Source organism: Leucoraja erinacea, chromosome 5 (genome assembly GCF_028641065.1).
Source record: "Leucoraja erinacea ecotype New England chromosome 5, Leri_hhj_1, whole genome shotgun sequence".
NCBI lineage: Eukaryota > Metazoa > Chordata > Chondrichthyes > Rajiformes > Rajidae > Leucoraja > Leucoraja erinaceus.
In genome coordinates this window covers 16,008,643-16,026,557 of record NC_073381.1, presented here as the reverse complement: position 1 = coordinate 16,026,557, position 17,915 = coordinate 16,008,643, and the positions used below count along the sequence as shown (strand labels likewise).

The 17,915-nt window shown below is 45.3% G+C and overlaps 1 protein-coding gene across 1 annotated transcript in view; it reads right to left on the bottom strand.

The window, feature by feature from the left end:
• Window positions 1-17,915, bottom strand: part of LOC129696942 (dystonin-like) — a 529,669-nt gene that overhangs the window by 82,767 nt on the left and 428,987 nt on the right. The window contains 9 exon segments of the mRNA XM_055635073.1: window positions 1,510-1,620; window positions 1,622-1,717; window positions 4,834-5,075; window positions 6,486-6,570; window positions 6,733-7,059; window positions 7,227-7,386; window positions 11,378-11,544; window positions 15,477-15,647; window positions 15,763-15,924. Coding sequence (XP_055491048.1) covers window positions 1,510-1,620; window positions 1,622-1,717; window positions 4,834-5,075; window positions 6,486-6,570; window positions 6,733-7,059; window positions 7,227-7,386; window positions 11,378-11,544; window positions 15,477-15,647; window positions 15,763-15,924 — 1,521 coding nt within the window.

Genomic DNA, 17,915 nt, shown 5'->3' with positions numbered 1-17,915 from the left:
CAGAATAGGAAAAGGGGAGGTGCAACGAGACCAGAGTTCCCTTGTACTGAAAGTAAGCATGCAGATACAGCAGGCAGTGAAAAAAGCTAATGGCATGTTGGCGTTCATTGAGAGAGGATTTGAGTTTAACAGCAAGAAAGTTCTACTGCAGTTGTTCAGGGCCCTGGTGAGACTGCACCTGGATATTGTGTGCAGTTTTGGTTTCCTAATTTGAGAAAGGTCATTCTTGCTATTGAGGGAGTGCAGCGTAGGTTAACCAGGTTAATTCGCGGGACGGCTGGACTGACATATGAGAATAGAATGGGTCTACTGGACTTGTATTCACTGGAATTTAGAAAGATGAGAGGGGATCTTACAGAAATATATTTAATTCTTAAGGGATTGGACAGGCTAGATGCAGGAAAAAATGTTCTCCATGTTGGGTGAGTCCAGAACCAGGGGTCACAGTTTAAGAATAAGGGATAGGCTATTTAGGACAGAGATGAAGAAAAAAACGTTTTCACCCAGAAAGTTGTGAATCCGTGGAATTCTCTGCCACAGAAAGCAGTGGAGCCCAGTTCACTGAATGTTTTCAAGAAAGAGTTAGATTTAGCTCTTAGGGCTTAAGGAATCAAGGGATATGGGTAAAGAGCAGGAACGGGGTACTGATTTTGGAAGATCAGCCATGATCATATTGAATGGAGGTGCTGGCTCGAATGGCCTACTCCTGCACCTACTTTCTGTGTTTCTATGACCCCATTTACATCTCACGCTGCCTCGGAAAGGCCACCAGCATAATCAAGGATGAGTCGCACGCCAGCCACTCCCACTCCTCCCCTCTCCCATTGGGCAAAAGGTATAGATGTGCGTAAATGCACACCTCCAGACTCAGGGACCGTTTCTTCCCAGCTGTTATCAGGCAACTAGAGTGCAGTACTGAGCTACTATCTACCTCATTGGTATCGTTGATCAGACTTTATCTTGCACTAAACGTTATTCCCTTTATCATGTACACTGTGGATGGCTCAATTGTGATCATATATTGTCTTTCCGCTGACTGGCCAGCATGCAACAAAAGCTTTTCACTCTACCTTGGTGCACGTGACAATAAACTAAACTTTATTTTAATTAAAAAAATTCACAATGTCACTGATTAATTGGCAGTCATACATTTGATTTTCCTCTTTAAATAAAAAACTCAAACCAACTCTGAACCGGTGGAGCTGCTACTAGTGTAGCTGCTTTCAGTTAGTTAAACGTCCCTCCTACAACAAAGGATTTCCTGCGCTGTCGGAAGCCCTGTAGAACAATTGATGATCAGACAGATGGTTTCAACAATGAACAACTTAGCTCTGCTTCAGCTTCCATATCAAGCAGTGTCTGCCTGGCATATTTAAATCCTGCCCAAAAGATCTTTTTGTTCCCGGAGAATAATGACGGGACAGTATTTTGTGCATAGATATTTATCTGTAGTGCCATTTGTGAATAAAGCCGGCATTCTAATGTGATAGAGGGGAGGGTGTGACATACCTGCTGTGATCTCTGTATAGCAGCGCCTATTTCTTCCACCTTCTGTGCGATGGCCTCGCTGGCTGATCTATAGCGTTCATTGTCATCAGACACCAGTATGTCGAGTCCTTCTCCTTGCTCTCCAAGGGACAAGCTCCAGCAGAGCGTTGCTGACTTCATTGACAGTGTCCAGACTCACTCTGTACTCCATCATCTCTCTCTTCAGCTCCTGAGGACCAGCACAGAAAACTTGTTAAGTCACCAGCCGTCTTGGCTTGGGTGCATCTCAACAATGTGCAAAATGAAGGAAAATAGCGTATCCTATCCGACAGGATATCGCGCTTCCCCTCTTCCCCCTAAAGTAGATTATTCTCCAAGAAATTTACATATGTACAAGCTTTCTGCTTCAGCAATAAAACATTCTGATCCAGAAGTATAAAAGTGAATCTCTGTAGACAGAGTGGTGAAGGTGCATGGCATGCTTGACTTCATTGGCCGAGGCATGTGTTTAGGAGTTGGGGCATCATGTTACAGCTGTACAAATTATTACGGTACTTGGACAACTATGTGCATTTCTGGTTACCATATGAAGTGAAGGACATGATTAAGATAGAGAAGGCACCATAAAGATTCACAGGAAATGTTTCAGGACTGGAGGGCTTGAGATATATAGAGAGATTGGCTAGGCTGGAACTATTTAGCCTGGAGCGAAGGAAACTGAAAGGTGACCTTATAGATATTTATAAAATTACAAGGAGCAGAGATACGTAGATAGTCAAATGTGTTTTTATAGCCTGTCTTTATCCGTGTCTAAAACTAGAGGTTTAAGGTGAGAGGGGAGAGATTTAAAGGGGACTTCAGCGGCAGGTTTGTCACACAAAGGATACATGGAACAAGTTACCATAGAAGACGGTAGAGGCAGGCACAATTACAATGCTTTTATGGCTAACGGAATCAGGGGATATGGGGAGAAAGCAGGAACGAGGTACTGATTTTGGATGATCAGCCATGATCATACTGGCTCGAAGGGCCGAATGGCCTACTCCTGCACTTATTTTCTACGTTTACAAAATATTTGGACAGGTTCATGGAGAAGAAAGGTTTTGAGGGATATAGGCCAAATGCAGGCAAATGGGATTTGCATTGATAGGCCAGTAAGGACAAGGATGTAGGCCAAATAGCCCGCTTCTCTACTGAATGACTTTATGAATTACACATACAGGAGGTAATTTTAACTGGAACCCCCACTTAATGAGGAACTGACTTGATTAGATGCCACTCTGGTTCTGTGCCCTGCCAATTTCGGAAATCAATAATAAGCAATATAGACAAGTTGGGGCTAATCTAGGTTTCACACAATCTCCGTAGTTTCCTGTTTCATGGTTGAAATTCACGACAGCTTCACTTACTGTCTGATATTGTAATCAAATATATTACACTTTTCTTGTCTTTATTCATGAAATGCAATCCGATTCTTTTAAACTGTCTAATTATCAAAAGTAACTTGCAAATAGTATACGTAAGTGCAATGGGTAATGTTTTCAAAGTGATACATAACTAACATAGGACAACACATATGTGCCGAGTCTTTTTTATGAGAGGCTGAAATGAGTCAATTGTTTGCAGGGAATTTTTTTTTGTATTTCTCACAATTAGATTTACTGCCAATGGACAGATTATTTAAGATGTATGTGTTAAGTGAGCTGAGAAGTTGCTATCCCCTTCTTATGCCAGAACCTTAAGTCAGAACCTACGCAGAGTAAGACCACTTTTCAGTGAAGCTCCACTGACAGCAACTTGAGTTGCCTGATTATGATGCCTTTTTTTTTACATTGTACTATTATTTTCCTTAGCTCTTAGTGTAAACAGGTGTTATGCAGAAGGAGTGGGTCAGACCACTTCTGACACCATGTAAACAGGCACCAGAGACCGTGTATGATTTAAACACATTTTAATGAGCACTAAAACTTAACAACGTTGAGGACAACAGTGCATCCTAGCTGCTCGAACTGGCAGTGCCGAGAATGAGTGTTAGTATAAGTGTTACAATGGGGTGGAGTTAGTGATGCTAGCTTATGTGTGATTGGTTCACATGCATCATCAATCTACACTTAGCATTTCTTGCCTTAATGTTTTTAGAGAATTAGCAAATGCATATGCACATGAATAATAATTTGCAGCTAATGGCCAAAACACTTCCAATTTAGTAAATATATCTTGTCAAACACAGAATCAATATAGAGTTAGCATTAATAGTGCATAACACCCTTCTTCAAACTATGATGAAAGATTTTATTAAAACGTAATTGTGATAATTTAATAGAGTGCCTTATAATTACAAGCTGCTGTCCATTTGCGACAGTGAGAGGCTAGTTACAGTCTCATTGACTCACTCACAATAGTCACTGTTCACCACATAGAGATGAACTGGAGACTTCCTAAAGTGTTACTACTTTTTATACACCCCAAGGACTATTGTTGGAGGGAACAGAACATTGGGGAGCAATACTATAGTTACTCCAGTCAGTGGCACCAAAGCTAAAAACAGAAAAGGGGTCAATCAGAGGCTAAGATTCCCTGCATGAGCAAGTTCCTGTTGTTGTCCTGACATTGTTCTCCCAACTGATGAAGTTCAAGATTACACTCAAAAACTGAGTAACAATCCAGTCTTTGCCAAAGTAATAGCTCATCGAGGTGGTTCGACGTATACCTTCTTGCCCAAAGCCATTCACAAAAGGTCAGACACATCCACAGTGAACCAGTGAAGGCCCTGTCCCACTTTCCCCGAGTTACTCACGAATTCTCCCGAGTTTTCCACTTGATTCAAACTCAGAGAATGTCCGTAGCGAGTCCGTAGATATTTTGTAGCGGCTCGTAATGCCAGCCGTAGAAACTCGGGGCACTAGGTAAGTCGGGACGTTTTTCAGCATGTTGAAAAATGTCCAGGAGTAAAAAAATATAACCCCGAGTACCTACGGCTGGCATCTCCAAGTTTGAATCAAGGGGAAAACTCGGGAGAATTCGTGAGTAACTCGGGAAAGTAGGACAGGGCCTTAAGCAAAGCAATTTTTGTGAACAAAGTCCCCAGAAATGACACACTAGCTTGCTCCCTCCCACACACTGGTATGTGTGCACCCACTCACTCCCTAATGTGCACAAGCAGTGTGCACACTTGCACTAATGCCGATTGTCGCGAAGGGAAAATCCCAATTGCATTTGAACGCTGGGACAACGAGGAAACGTGCAGATGAAAAGGTTATAATTTTATGCCATAAAACCTGGAGGTACGTGAAGACCCAGGTACGTGCGGCCACACACACACACACGCGGTGAAGGGAGACTCACCTGTTGTCTTTCCTGAGCTTGAGCTAACTGTTCTCCTGCAAGTGCCTCGGAAGCACATGTGGCCAGTTCAGCCTCCACCCTATCGAGCCAGGCAGACAACACCTCGTGAGCAGACTGAAATTTGGTGGCAAGCTGTAGGGCCTGTTCCAAGGTCTTCAAGACTTTACCACTGGTGGCAGTAATCTCAGCATAGCGTGCTTTTATGCCATCGAGCCTCTCCTGAATTATTATAACTTCATCCCCTACAAAGACAAAAAAAATATCCTTAGTATTCCGTAATTCATATGTGATTTAAAACCAAGGATCAAGTTAAATCTTTGGTATAAATGAGCATCTGCAGTCACTTTTTTCTGGATCTAATTACTTCCCATTCTTTTTGAAAATCATGCAGCCATAGGTTGCTAGCTTCCTAAATATTAGCTTTAGCAAAACACTTTGGGAATTGACAATTTCTATCCAGAGGGATGGAAAAATTGCATTTAGATACAAATATTTTACAACCTCAGAATGCCCCACAGCACATTCATACTAATGCAGCAGCGTTTGATGTGGACCCTGCCTCATGGAAGAGTTGCAAAACAGTGGTACATGGTCACCCTGTTTGTCGTGCCATCAGATCCTGGGTAAGCCACCTCTGTGGCATCTCATCCATAACTCCAATATCCGTATATTGAGTTCCATCAAGTCTTTAGCCATCACCCCATTCCTCTCGATGTTGAGCTTCACATTCTCATCCTCCCTTTCACAGCCTCTCACCTGTGTAACTGTGTAACTACCCTTAGCCCCAAAAAACGCAAAGATTACAGCAATCGTCCAACTTTTGGGCTCCTGCAAGTCCCTGGTTTTTCACCTCTCCAGCAATGGCAGTAATACTTTCAGTTCTCAAATTCCCTTTCCTTAACCTCTGTCCTGTGGTTTATTTTGAGTCTATCCTTAAGACCTACTTCCTCACCAGACCTTTTGTCAATGCCCCCGTATGTTGCATTCTGCCATTACTTTTCCCCTTTGTGTTGGACACAATCCAACAGGTAGATTTCGAAGGGGCATCCTGAATATCTCCTGTTAAGGGCCTGTCCCACGTGCATGCGACTCCATGCGGCAAGCGCGACCTAACGTGGTCGCTTGAGCCGTACGGCCTCGCGGGTCCGGTCCCACTTTGATCGCCGGAGTCGTATGGAATTGTGCGGAGCTGGTCCCGACATCGCGCGGGGCTCCGAAAAATTTACTATGCTAAAAAATTCTGCGCGGCAACGGCCTGCCGGCCCGCAGCCGCCTCAACGCCGTACGCACCACCTCGACGCTGTATGCAGCGTCTTGACGCCGTACTTCACGAGCGAACTTCCCGCAGACTTCGCTCCAACTTCACGTCGCTCACTCGACCTCCGCACAGCCCCCGCTTCCGGTTTGGTCACGCTTGCCGCATGCAGGTCGCATGCTCGTGGGACAGGCCCTTTACTTCAATTATCTTCAAGACCCTCACACTTGGTTTCAACGTGGGACCCCTGAGATCTGGATGCGAAGGTTTACCAGGAATTCACAAAGGGAGCACCAGAGGCAGAAGAGCATGATACAAGGCCTTTGTCCGAAAGGCTAGTCACAGACAGAACAGAAGAATGGAGAGGGCCATTACCTTGCACATACTGAGGACTCACCTGTTGTCTGTTTCAGCAGTGCCAGCCCATTCTGGATGGCCTGATCAACGTGTTGCTTCCGCAGGAGAATGTCTTCATGAAGGTTCTATTATTGCAGAACAGGTTTGGTCAACAAAACACGTAGGAGCAGAAAGCTCCGTCAGAAACGACATTGAGCAAAACAGCAGAAAATGTAGCGCAAAAGGAAAATTATATTTAAAGAAAAGTTTTGCCGAAATCAAATAGAAAACATAATGAAAAATAATACCAGGTGGTCCAAATGTTGTTTCTGGAGGCGATCGGGATTGCAGTCTTGAATGGCCACATTGTTAAGTTTGTCTTGCATTTCAGCCAACCAGTTCAGAACCTCAACTTCGTCCTCCCCAAATACCCAGGCATTGGCGAGAGCCTGCTGGATCAGGGCAGCTTTGCGGCCACACCTGTCCTGGATCTCAATGTACCGAGTCTGGGCAGAATCCAGCTTTCCCTGGACTATGTCCTTATCGTCTCTGGAACTCAAAGTCTTTAGTGACTGACCAACTCTAATAGCCTGGTGCAACTGTTTACCGTGACTGGTGACGTCATCTTCCGTAGCCTACATAAGGTGCATAAATGCGTAAGAAAAGCCGAAAAAATAAATATAAACTGTGACTGTGATCAATGGAAACATAAAGTACTTAACAAAAATATAATGTAATAACACAAGATAAAAGCAAAAGATAAAAAAAATATGTCTAATTCTAGTGCTGTGTGAATACTCACCTTGTGCTGGGTAATTTGCTCTTGCAGTCTGGTTGTTTGAGTTCCAATAGGCTCAGAGCTTGCGACCTTCTTCTCAGCAGCCGATAGCCACTCGACCAAGGGCTCCACAGTGTCATGGAACTGCTGAGCCACAACCAAGATGGCCTCCAACTGTCGCTGTCTGCGGAGATACAAGAGAAGAAGCATGGGTGGAAATGGAAGTCCAGCATTTGACTTGAGTTTATTTGAGTTTAGTTTATTGTTTTTTTGCTTTTGTGGCGTGCTAATCAGTCAGCGGAAAGACAATACACGATTACAGTCGAGCCATCCACAGTGTAGAGGTACATGACAAAGGGAATAATGTGAATGACTTTTAGTGCAAGATTAAGCCTGTAAAGTCCAATCAAAGATAGTCCGAGGGTCTCCAATGAGGGAGATAGCAGATCATGAATTCTCTCTTTATAAGGCTTCTTTCATAAACATAGACATAGAAACATAGAAAATAGGTGCAGGAGTAGGCCATTCGGCCCTTCGAGCCTGCACCGCCATTCGATATGATCATGGCTGATCATCCAACTCAGTATCCCATCCCTGCCTTCTCTCCATACCCCCTTGATCCCTTTAACCACAAGGGCCACATCTAACTCCCTCTTAAATATAGCCAATGAACTGGCCTCAACTACCTTCTGTGGCAGAGAATTCCACAGATTCACCACTCTCTGTGTGAATAATGTTTTTCTCATCTCAGTGGTAAAAGATTTCCCTCTTATCCTTAAACTGTGACCCCTAGTTCTGGACTTCCCCAACATTGGGAATAATCTTCCTGCATCTAGCCTGTCCAACCCCTTAAGAATTTTGTACGTTTCTACAAGATCCCCCCTCAATCTTCTGAATTCTAGCGTGTACAAGCCGAGTCTATCCAGTCTTTCTTCATATGAAAGTCCCAGGACTTCATAGGCTCAATGATACCCCCAAAAGATTTTACAGCTATTGACATGTTCATGGAGTAGAGTAATTGCTGAATTTTTGCCCATTTGTGGGGGCAGGTAGTGCTCCTTGGACCAGGGTTCAATCCTGACCTCATGTGCTGGCTGTGTGGAGTTTGCACACTCTATCTGTGACTATGTGCTTCAGTTTCTTCCCATATCCTAAAGAAGTGCTAAATGTCCACTGCAACTTTCTCCTAGTGTTGAAATGGGGCCAGATATGCGAGACTAAATAGGCTGTGGGGAAAGAGAACGGTGAATAGGTGACTCTTTGGAGTTAGGAGAATGATGACTCTTTGGAGTCAGCTCAAGAGTCAGTGAATCAAATGCCTTCTACTTTTGTAATAAGTAATGGCTGTGCATTACTAATCATAGTAAGTAATAGCAAGTTCCACAACTGCAGTAAGACAGCAAACAGATGACGTAGTGATGTGTAGGAAGGAACTGCAGATGCTGGTTTACACCAAAGATAGACATGAAATACTGGAGTAACTCAACAGGACAGGCAGCATCTCTGGATAGAGGAATGGGTGATGTTTCGGGTCGATACCCTTCAGGGGTGAGAGAAACGAGAAATATGGAAGGGTACGGTGTGAAACGAGAGATAAAAAGGGGACGTAGATTAAGGAAAAGGTATAATAGATCATTGTTAGCTAGGGGAAGCTGAAAACAAGGTATATCATGTAAAATGTAATCAGGAGGACAGTCAGACTGGTTGGAAAACTAGGATGGGGGGGGGGGGGGATAGAGAAAGAGGAAACGCAAGGGTTACTTGAAGTTAGAGAAGTCAATATTCATACCGCTGGGGTGTAAGCTGCACAGACAAAATATGAGGTGCTGTGCCTCCAATTTGCATTGGGCCTCACTCTGACAGTGGAGGCGGGCGGCCCAGGACAGAAGGTCAGTGTTGGAATGTGTTTAACAGCCGGTTTGTAGTGACTTTGGTTAGGTGATGTTCATGGCTTGGGACATTACAATTCATGTACCCTGAAACTCAAAACCTATTGAAACAACCGAGTGTCATTTTTAATCAGCCACATCGCAAGTACTTTAATTTATATTCTTATAGTCTTCTTCCAGAATGGATCAAATAAGCTCTAAATTAACTGCTTCGTGTAATTGATAAATTATGGCAAGCGACAAAGCAATTTTTTTCCCTGTGCTTTGATGAATTATAGTGCTCCGCAGACAACATTTGTTATGGGAAACTGCCTGGAATAAATGGCATAGGATCAAGACCACTCTATCTGGTGTGATGTGGGCTCAAGATGATACATCAGCCACGAACTCAGTGAATGGTGTAATGTTTCTAGGGACAGAATGACCTCCTGCTTTTCAGTCTCCAGTGCTGCTGGGGTTTCATAAGATGGGAAAAGACAGGACACATGGATACTTGCAGGGGACTGCAATACTTATGATCTAAGGCATTTCCGGCAGAGTTTAGATTGTCAAATAAGGGAAACGAAAACAAACAGCATTCATTCAACTGAATGAATTACGGTAAAATATGGCAAAAATACAGAGTGTCCGTCAAGGCTTTCCAGTTCACCCGTAACATAACGATGGACAATTATGCTCATATCCTCTCTCATGGGGTCTGATGTTTTATAACTTAAAACCTTTAAAAAAGCAAAATGCAAGCTGACAGGAAGGCACTGAAACGGGTGGTGAAAACCATTCATCACATCATCGGTGCCCCGCTCCCTGCCACGGATGCTCTCCACCGCACACGGTGTCTGAGACGGACTGGGAAAATCATTAAGGACCCCTCACACCCCAATCATGGACTGTTTGCCCTCCTCCCATCAGGGAGGCGGTACAGGAGCCTCAGGTCTCGCACCAGCAGGCTGAGGAACAGCTTCTTCCTAAATACCGTTACCCTGCTGAACTCACAGGCCCGACGCTAGCTATCTTTATACCCTTTTATCTGTATATATTTATTTGCCTATGTACTAGTTCAATTCATCCACATTGTACATATTGTTTTAACCAGTGTTTTTACTTGCACTCTGATTAGATGCTAAACTGCATTTTGTTGTACCTGTTGTACCTGTACTCGTATTTGTGCAATGACAATAAAGTTGAATCTAATCTAATCAAATTCATTTCTTAAAAATGCATAATCGATGTTATCTTCTAGCCTAGGATACCATTCAGCACATTAAGTCTATGTAGGTTCTGGGAGAAATCCCAGCAATCCTATTCCCCAATTTATTTCCCAGTCCCGTTCCCTCTGCAATGCCCATCAATTCCACCCTGGTTCGACTAATGATTCTATCAACTAATAGGTTTACGGGAGGTGGGAGTAATCCCAGCAGGGGGGGGGGGGGGGGGGGGGGGGGGGGGGAGCAGCTGAAGGGGGGGGGGGGGGGGGGGGGAAATGGGGGCTTCAGGGAACCCACGCAGTTACAGGGAGAAAGAGAGCACCTGAGGACATGGTTGAAACTGGGTCGCTGAAGACTGGCTGTGCACCACTCTGACTCTACCCTCCTCCACACTCCCTCCGCCATCACACCCCACTCCACTAAAAGCCACGTGAACAAAATGAAAAGAAATGGGAATACAGGTAATTAAATGCAAACCTCAAAATACTGTAAACACCAAGACAAGCAGCATCTGTGGAAAGGGCAGAAGTCGGGAGCATTTTATTTTTCTGCTGGGGAAGTCCAGATGAGTAAACATAATCACAAAATCAGAGTGGAGTGACTCAGAGGTGCAGCAACTGAGTGTTATTTTATCAGCCACTTTGCGAGTACTTTATATTCATTTCTTCGTAAAGAGAGGAACATGAAGTTCTCCCACTACATCCGTAGATGTCAGCTTAAAACGTTCACACCCAAGAGAAAAATCTTAATTATTATAGTTCATTGGTTTCATAATTGTCACGTATACAGACATCCAGTGAGACGCTTGTTCGGCATGCAATCCAGTCAAAACACACCAGACATCAGAATAATATATCCCCTCCTGGAACAGCACAAAGAGTATTAAGGTGTGTGGAGCTGAGGGGAGTGAAAGGAGTTACAGCAGAGATCAACCTAAAACTAACTCAGTTGTGGAAGGGCTGAACGTACTCATGTCACATGCCCAGGTAGCACAACCATAAAAAGCTTTTCACTGTACCTCGGTACAGCTGACAAAAATGAACTAATCGAAACATTCTTGGGCCCATGGGTATGTTCATACCTGTTCTCAGCCTTGGTAAGAAGGGAATTCCACCTGTGACTCAGGCCTTGCAACTGGTTCAGAGTCTTGTCACGGTCCATGGAATCAGCTGACTCGGCGATCTTCTCCCCTTCCCGCTTAATGATTTCCACCGTTGGTTTGCGGTCATCCAGTAAATGTTGGAGGAGCTTCAATGAAATAAACAGTCACAGTCAGATTCCGATTAACACAGATGCAGAGAGGAACTTTGCACCCTTCCACATTCGCACCTGATTCCCACCACTCTCTTTGGTGGCATTTGATTGAAATTGAAAGATGCAGCATGGAAATAGGCCCTTCGGCCCACTGAATCCATGCTAACCATTGATCACCCGTTCACACAAGTTCTACGTTATCTCACTTTCCCGACACACTAGAGGCAATTTACAGAGAGCGATTAACTACAACCCCGCACATGGTTGGGATGCGGGAGAAAACCCACACAGTCGCAGGGGCAACGTGCAAACTCCACACAGAAAGCACCAGAGGTCCTGGTTTTGTGAGGCAGCAGTTCTACCGTGCCACAGTGGAACGAGCGACCTGAAGGGGCAAGCGGAACCAGCTTCAGTGACTTTCAAAAGCAAATTAGATAAAGGCTTGAAGAACACAAAAATCAAAAGGCTGTGGGGAAAGGGAAAGCAGGAGTAGCACAAACCTGCTAGCTCTTTTACACGAAAGGCCTCTGATGTTTCATTGTGTAATTTAATGACTCATCTACTTCCAGTAAAGTTACTCCTTTTTTAACCATAGATACTGTTATCTAAGTGTGATGGAGTATTAGCCACTTTGGCAAGGACATCTTGTTAATGATCTATCATGCTATAAATTTCTAACATAACTTCCCACGTAATAAATCACCAGTTAACTATTCAGGAACAATGCACTCCCTAATGACAGCCGATCATTAATTGGAACAGTTCAGCACCGTCAGTCCTGAAACACTTAAACTCTGCCGGTCTACAGTGCATTGCTTGATGTGGACTTTCCAGTAGCACATAGATTGTTTAGTTTAGAGATACAGCGTGGAAACGGGCCCTTCGGCCCTCTACGAGTCCGCACCAATGGCGTGGCATGGTGGCACGGCAGTGTAGTTGCTGCCTTACAGCGCCAGAGTCCCGAGTTGGACGGATACTGTCTGTACGGAGTTTTTACGTTCTCCCCGTGACCTGCATGTGTTTTCTCCGGGAAGCTCCGGTTTCCTCCCACACTCCAAAGACGTACCGGTTTGTAGGTTAATTGGCTTGGTAAAATTGTAAATTGTCCCAAGACTGTGTACGATAGTGCTAGTGTGTGGGAATCACTGGCTGGCATGCCCTTGGTGGGCTGAAGGGCCTGTTTCCACGCTCTATCTCCAAACTAAAAACCGAAAAGCCAACCATCGATCACCCGTACACTAGTTCTATGTTGTTCCAGTTTCGCAGCCTACATGCAAGGGGAACTTTTCAGAAGCCAATTAACCTATATACCTGCACGTCTTTGGAATGTGGAGGAAACCAGAGCACCCAGAGAAAACACACAGTCACGGGGTGAACGTGCAAACTCCGTACAGACAGCACCCACAGTCAGGATGGAACCCGGGTCTCTGGCGCTGTGAGGCAGCAACTCTACCGCTGTGCCACGTTGAAGGACACTGAGCAACTGATAACAAGGTTTTAACCCTGAGGCACATGCGCAAAACAAACTGCTGGAGGAACTCAGCACGAAAGGCGGCTTCTGTGAGGGAGGGGTGGAGGGAAGGAATGGTCGACATTTCGGGCTGAGACAATGCATCAGGACTGAGAGTGGAGAGGGAAGATAGTGGTATAAAGAAGCGAGGGAGTGGTGAGACAGGGAACAGTAGGCGATACGTGGCATGAAGAGTTTTAATCCTTCCTGACCCACGGAAGCTGAAGCTGCAGTTTCCCCAAGTGAGATTCGCCAACTCGCCAATTCGGACAGGCACAGGCAGCTGGTTCCCTTACTTTTGGCCAATTGAGTGATGATGTTTTAACGTGTTCAACTGCAATACTTCATTAAAATGTCATCTCACCGAGTCAGCTGTGTGTATGTGTGTGCGTTAAAATAGCCAAAGACCTCAATTCCATGCAGATGATCGATGCACTCTGGTGAGAGGTCACCTCCAGTCACAAGTCAATTGCTGGGCACGGCAACTGGCTCCCCAAGCCGCACCTTCCCTCACACTCAGCTTTGAGCACAGGGCTCTCATTTACAGTGAAGGGAGGGGTGTGTGTGTGTGTGTGTGTGTGTGTGTGTGTGTGTGTGTGTGTGTGTGTGTGTGTGTGTGTGTGTGTGTGTGTGTGTGTGTGTGTGTGTGTGTGTGTGTGTGTGTGTGTGTGTGTGTGTGTGTGTGTGTGTGTGTGTGTGTGTGTGTGTTTCCTGCATTCGGCTGAGGAGGTCAGAGGACAAAGTGCAGTCATAAACTAGTAATCCCCCAGTTGTGAACTGCATGGCATAGAGAGAGGGATAGGCGGTCACACGAACAATTCTAACACAGCAGATAATCCAAATGACACCTTGCATGTCCTGCTCCTCGTAAGCTCCGAGTAGACTCCACCCCCCCCCCCCGCTCCCTCAAACCAGTGCAAACTGCTCTCCCCCCACACCATGACCCACATAAACTGCCCTACTCCCCCCCCCCTGAACAAAAAAGACTTTCCCCCCCCCCCAAAAAAAACTACCCCCCCCGAGTGTGTAAAACGCTCCCCGGCCCCTTCAACCTGAGCAACATCCCTCCACAGTCTGACCCAGGTAAATTGCTGAATCCCCATCTCCCCCCCCCCCCCCCCCCCACTTGCTCTGACCTGCCTAAATCACCCTCCGACCCAAGCAGAATCCCTCCACACTCTACGAGCTGCTCAAACCCCCCTCCATACAATATGACCAGTTTATTGTCCCACACACAGCCTGACCTGCCCCCTGGACACTACGCCCCACTGAAACCCTCCTTCACACGCGGACCTGCATAATCCAGTCTGTGTCCCCCATCCCCATGTAAACTGCCCGCCCTCTCCTCCTCTACAAAAACTGCATCCCCTCCACACCCTTTCTCTGATGCAAACTGCCCTTCCACCCCACATCCCCTCTTCTCCCACATCTAATGCCCTTCAATGCCCTCACCTCCTGCCACATTAACGCAAGCTCTTGAGGTTGGGAACCACAACATCAATCACTCTCATGACATCAATACCGGCTGAAGATAACTCAATGCTTTCCCCACAGTATCACACGTCAGTATCAAGCCTCTGCACTGAACCACTATGCGAGTTTACGTTGCATATCAATAAATCTCGTTGATTTACAAATATAATGCACGCAGTAATGTCATTCATTGTTTATGACCCACACAAGCCTCTTTCCAGCCCTCTTAATCTCACCCTTCTTTTCCTTGCTCATAAACATATTGATCAATTTTTCACTTAGAAATGTATATATTTACCTCAAGCTGGATTTTGCAATGGGTGCACGCTTGCACACAACACACACACATTTAGACACATACATGAACACGTTTATACATGCACTCCTGTACACAAGCAGCTCTCGTTCTCATACATACGTACGTACTCGCAAAAAGAACTAGACGATGCAGATGTAACTTTAAATTACTTCTATGTGGAATTCCTGCTTTAGGGTTGCCACATTAAATAAGGGCTCCCCAAGTCCCTCATCCTATGAAACCCTCCAAATGTTGGGATAACACTCAAGCCCTCTCACAGATTCCCCCTACCACCTCCACCTCCATCCCTCCCCAAACCCGACCACTACCCAGAAAACCAGCTTTGAGCTTAAAAAGACATTCCCCATCCTCTCGTTGACTGAGAGCCGGCATCACTCCTGGCATTTTGTAGTCACCAGACAATGGAGGTCTGACGAAGGGTCTTGACCCGAAACATTACCCATTCCTTCTCTCCAGAGATGCTGCCCGCCCCGCTGAGTTACTCCTGAGGTCAGTTTATATAAGTTGTAAGAATTGAAGAGTCCCACTTCCAACTTAAAAGTTATTCCATCATAAAAAAAAAGCACCAACATTTAGCAATGCCTTTGTACCAATTCTACAATTTGCTTAGCCTTGTTCAATTACCTTTTGTTCTTGAATCTGAGCCTTGACGACTTTGAACTCGGCTGAAGGAGGCTTCTGGTTGGCCACGAGTTCCTCGGTATCCGTTAACCAGCCGAGCAACGATTCAAGTGCATCCTGAAACCTGCCACAATGCAACAGTGCTTCCTGCAGCTTGGCCGCTCGCTCCGCAACCTGTTGGGCACAACAACCGATCCAAATTAACCAGCGGGTCTGCAGCAGGTTCCACCATCGAACAGCAACCATCAAACCCTTAAGGGGTGAGGATGGAGGCAGAGAGTGAACTGACCTTTTTGGTGAGCGTGTTCCAACGGGCGTTTGCATCTTCAAGGTCATGTTCCAACTTCTGGATATTGGTATTTTTACCCGCACTCTGAATCAATCCTTGGCCAATTCGATTAATCTCCTGGAGCACAGTCTGAAGTGGCTCGATCTCTTTCTTTTGAAATACCTACGGTTTGAACAAGGGGGTGAAGAGCATTACAGCACACTTATAGAAATGAGTCATTCCATTTCAATATTACCTAATCCGACTTTAACCAAAAAAAAGAATAGGAAGCAAAAAGCGCTCAGAATGAAATAAACATTATTTTGCTACTGTGATAAGAGTCCCTCCAGCTTATTCAGTCCATAAAAGGACACAAAGTGCTGGAGTAACTCAGCGGGTCAAGGAGAATCTCTGCAGAACATGGATGGATGATGTTTCGAGTCAGGTCCCTTCTTCAGACTGAAGAACAATCCCAATCCGAAACATCATCCATCCATGTTCTCCAGAGATGACCGTGACCCGCTGAGTTACTCCAGCACTTTGTGTCCTTTTATGCAGACCAACATCTGCAATTCAATGTCCCCACATTTATGTAGTTCACACCCACACCCTCTGAACAGCTCTAAACTTTCACCATCTTCTCAGGGAGTTCCTCTGTGCTAAGGACGACTCGTTTTCAGTAAAGGACGAAGAGTAAGATACCAGCATGGGAATTATTTTAACATGAAGTGGTCACACCAGTGGCTTGTGGGTTAGACCGAGCGAGGTGTTGGTCCAATGACCAGCAGCCCCAAGACAGTTTGCAACTACACTTTGTGGCATGGATTTAAACAGCATGTGGATTCATGCATATACACACCTACTAATTCACAAACCATACTGATGGACATGCTGCACACACTATAACTGCCCACCTCCCTCACTACCCTTCCTCATTAACTCTCTCAGTCCCTCTTCTCCTCAAGCTGGCCTTGGCCCCTCTCCTTTCTTTTTCACATCCTTCACTCTACCAAACCCCTCTTTTCTACCCCACTTTCTCTTGGTCCTGCTGTCTCTATATCAGTCCTCCCCCGTTCTAGTTTACCCCATACCCCCTTCCCACTTTAGTTTAGTTTAAAGATACAGCATGACAACTAGCCCTTCTGCCCTTCACCAAGTCGATGCTGACCATCGATCACCCGTTCCCGGGGTGGCACAACGGTAGAGTTGCTACCTTTCAGCGCCAGAGACCTGGGTTCGATCCTGACCACATGCCCCGTTCCACAGACCCACCACATCCAGTGAGAAACTGTTCCACGATGATGCCTCACCAGCTGAGTATCTCCAGCATTTTTGTCTACCCGTTATTTCTATGTTATCCCTCTTTCTCATCCACTCTCTAAACATTAGAGGCAATTTTACTGAAGCTAATTAACCCACAAACCCGCATGCATGGGCATGGGGGGGAAACTGGAGCACCCACAGGAAACCAACGCAGTCACAGGGAGCAAGTGCAAACCACAGACACCTCCCGAGGTCAGGGCCAAACGCAGGTGTCTGCTACTGAATGGCAGCAGCTCTATCAGCTGCGCGCGCCACTGTGCTGATCTTCCACTCCCCATCTCCACCACTCCTCCTCCCCCCAACTTCTCTTCCCCGCAGCCACTGTTCACCCGACCACCTACTCACTCTCCCCAACGTCCACCGTACGTCACCTTCCCCGACCCTTACACTGACATTGCACTCTGATTTATTCCCTTTTTAGAATATTTTTAATATTATAATTATAATAGTACAATATTGTTTCAATCAACTTCTTCACAGAGATAAAAAAAACAAAATAGAATAAGGAAATAAATTTACTTTGGAAGGAGGGTGCAATTTTATTCCAAGAAACTACCCTCTTCAATGACAACATCAGCACAAATCTTCTGTTGCCCTGAGAAGTGATAATTTTCCCCAAATCAGCAAGTAATGATGCCACCATTGCCATTAACAGTTGCACCAGGCCCTTTTGGTTCTGTACTTATCCCATTATCACTAAAAGACCTTCTCCTCTCCCAGACGCCTAACCCTTCCCCCTTGCATCACAATCCTTGCAGTCATTAATTCCATCTTTCTGTCCTTTTTGTTATTTTTCTCCTCCCATAGTGTTTTGTATATGTAAGTATTAATACATTCAAAGTCATGTTATG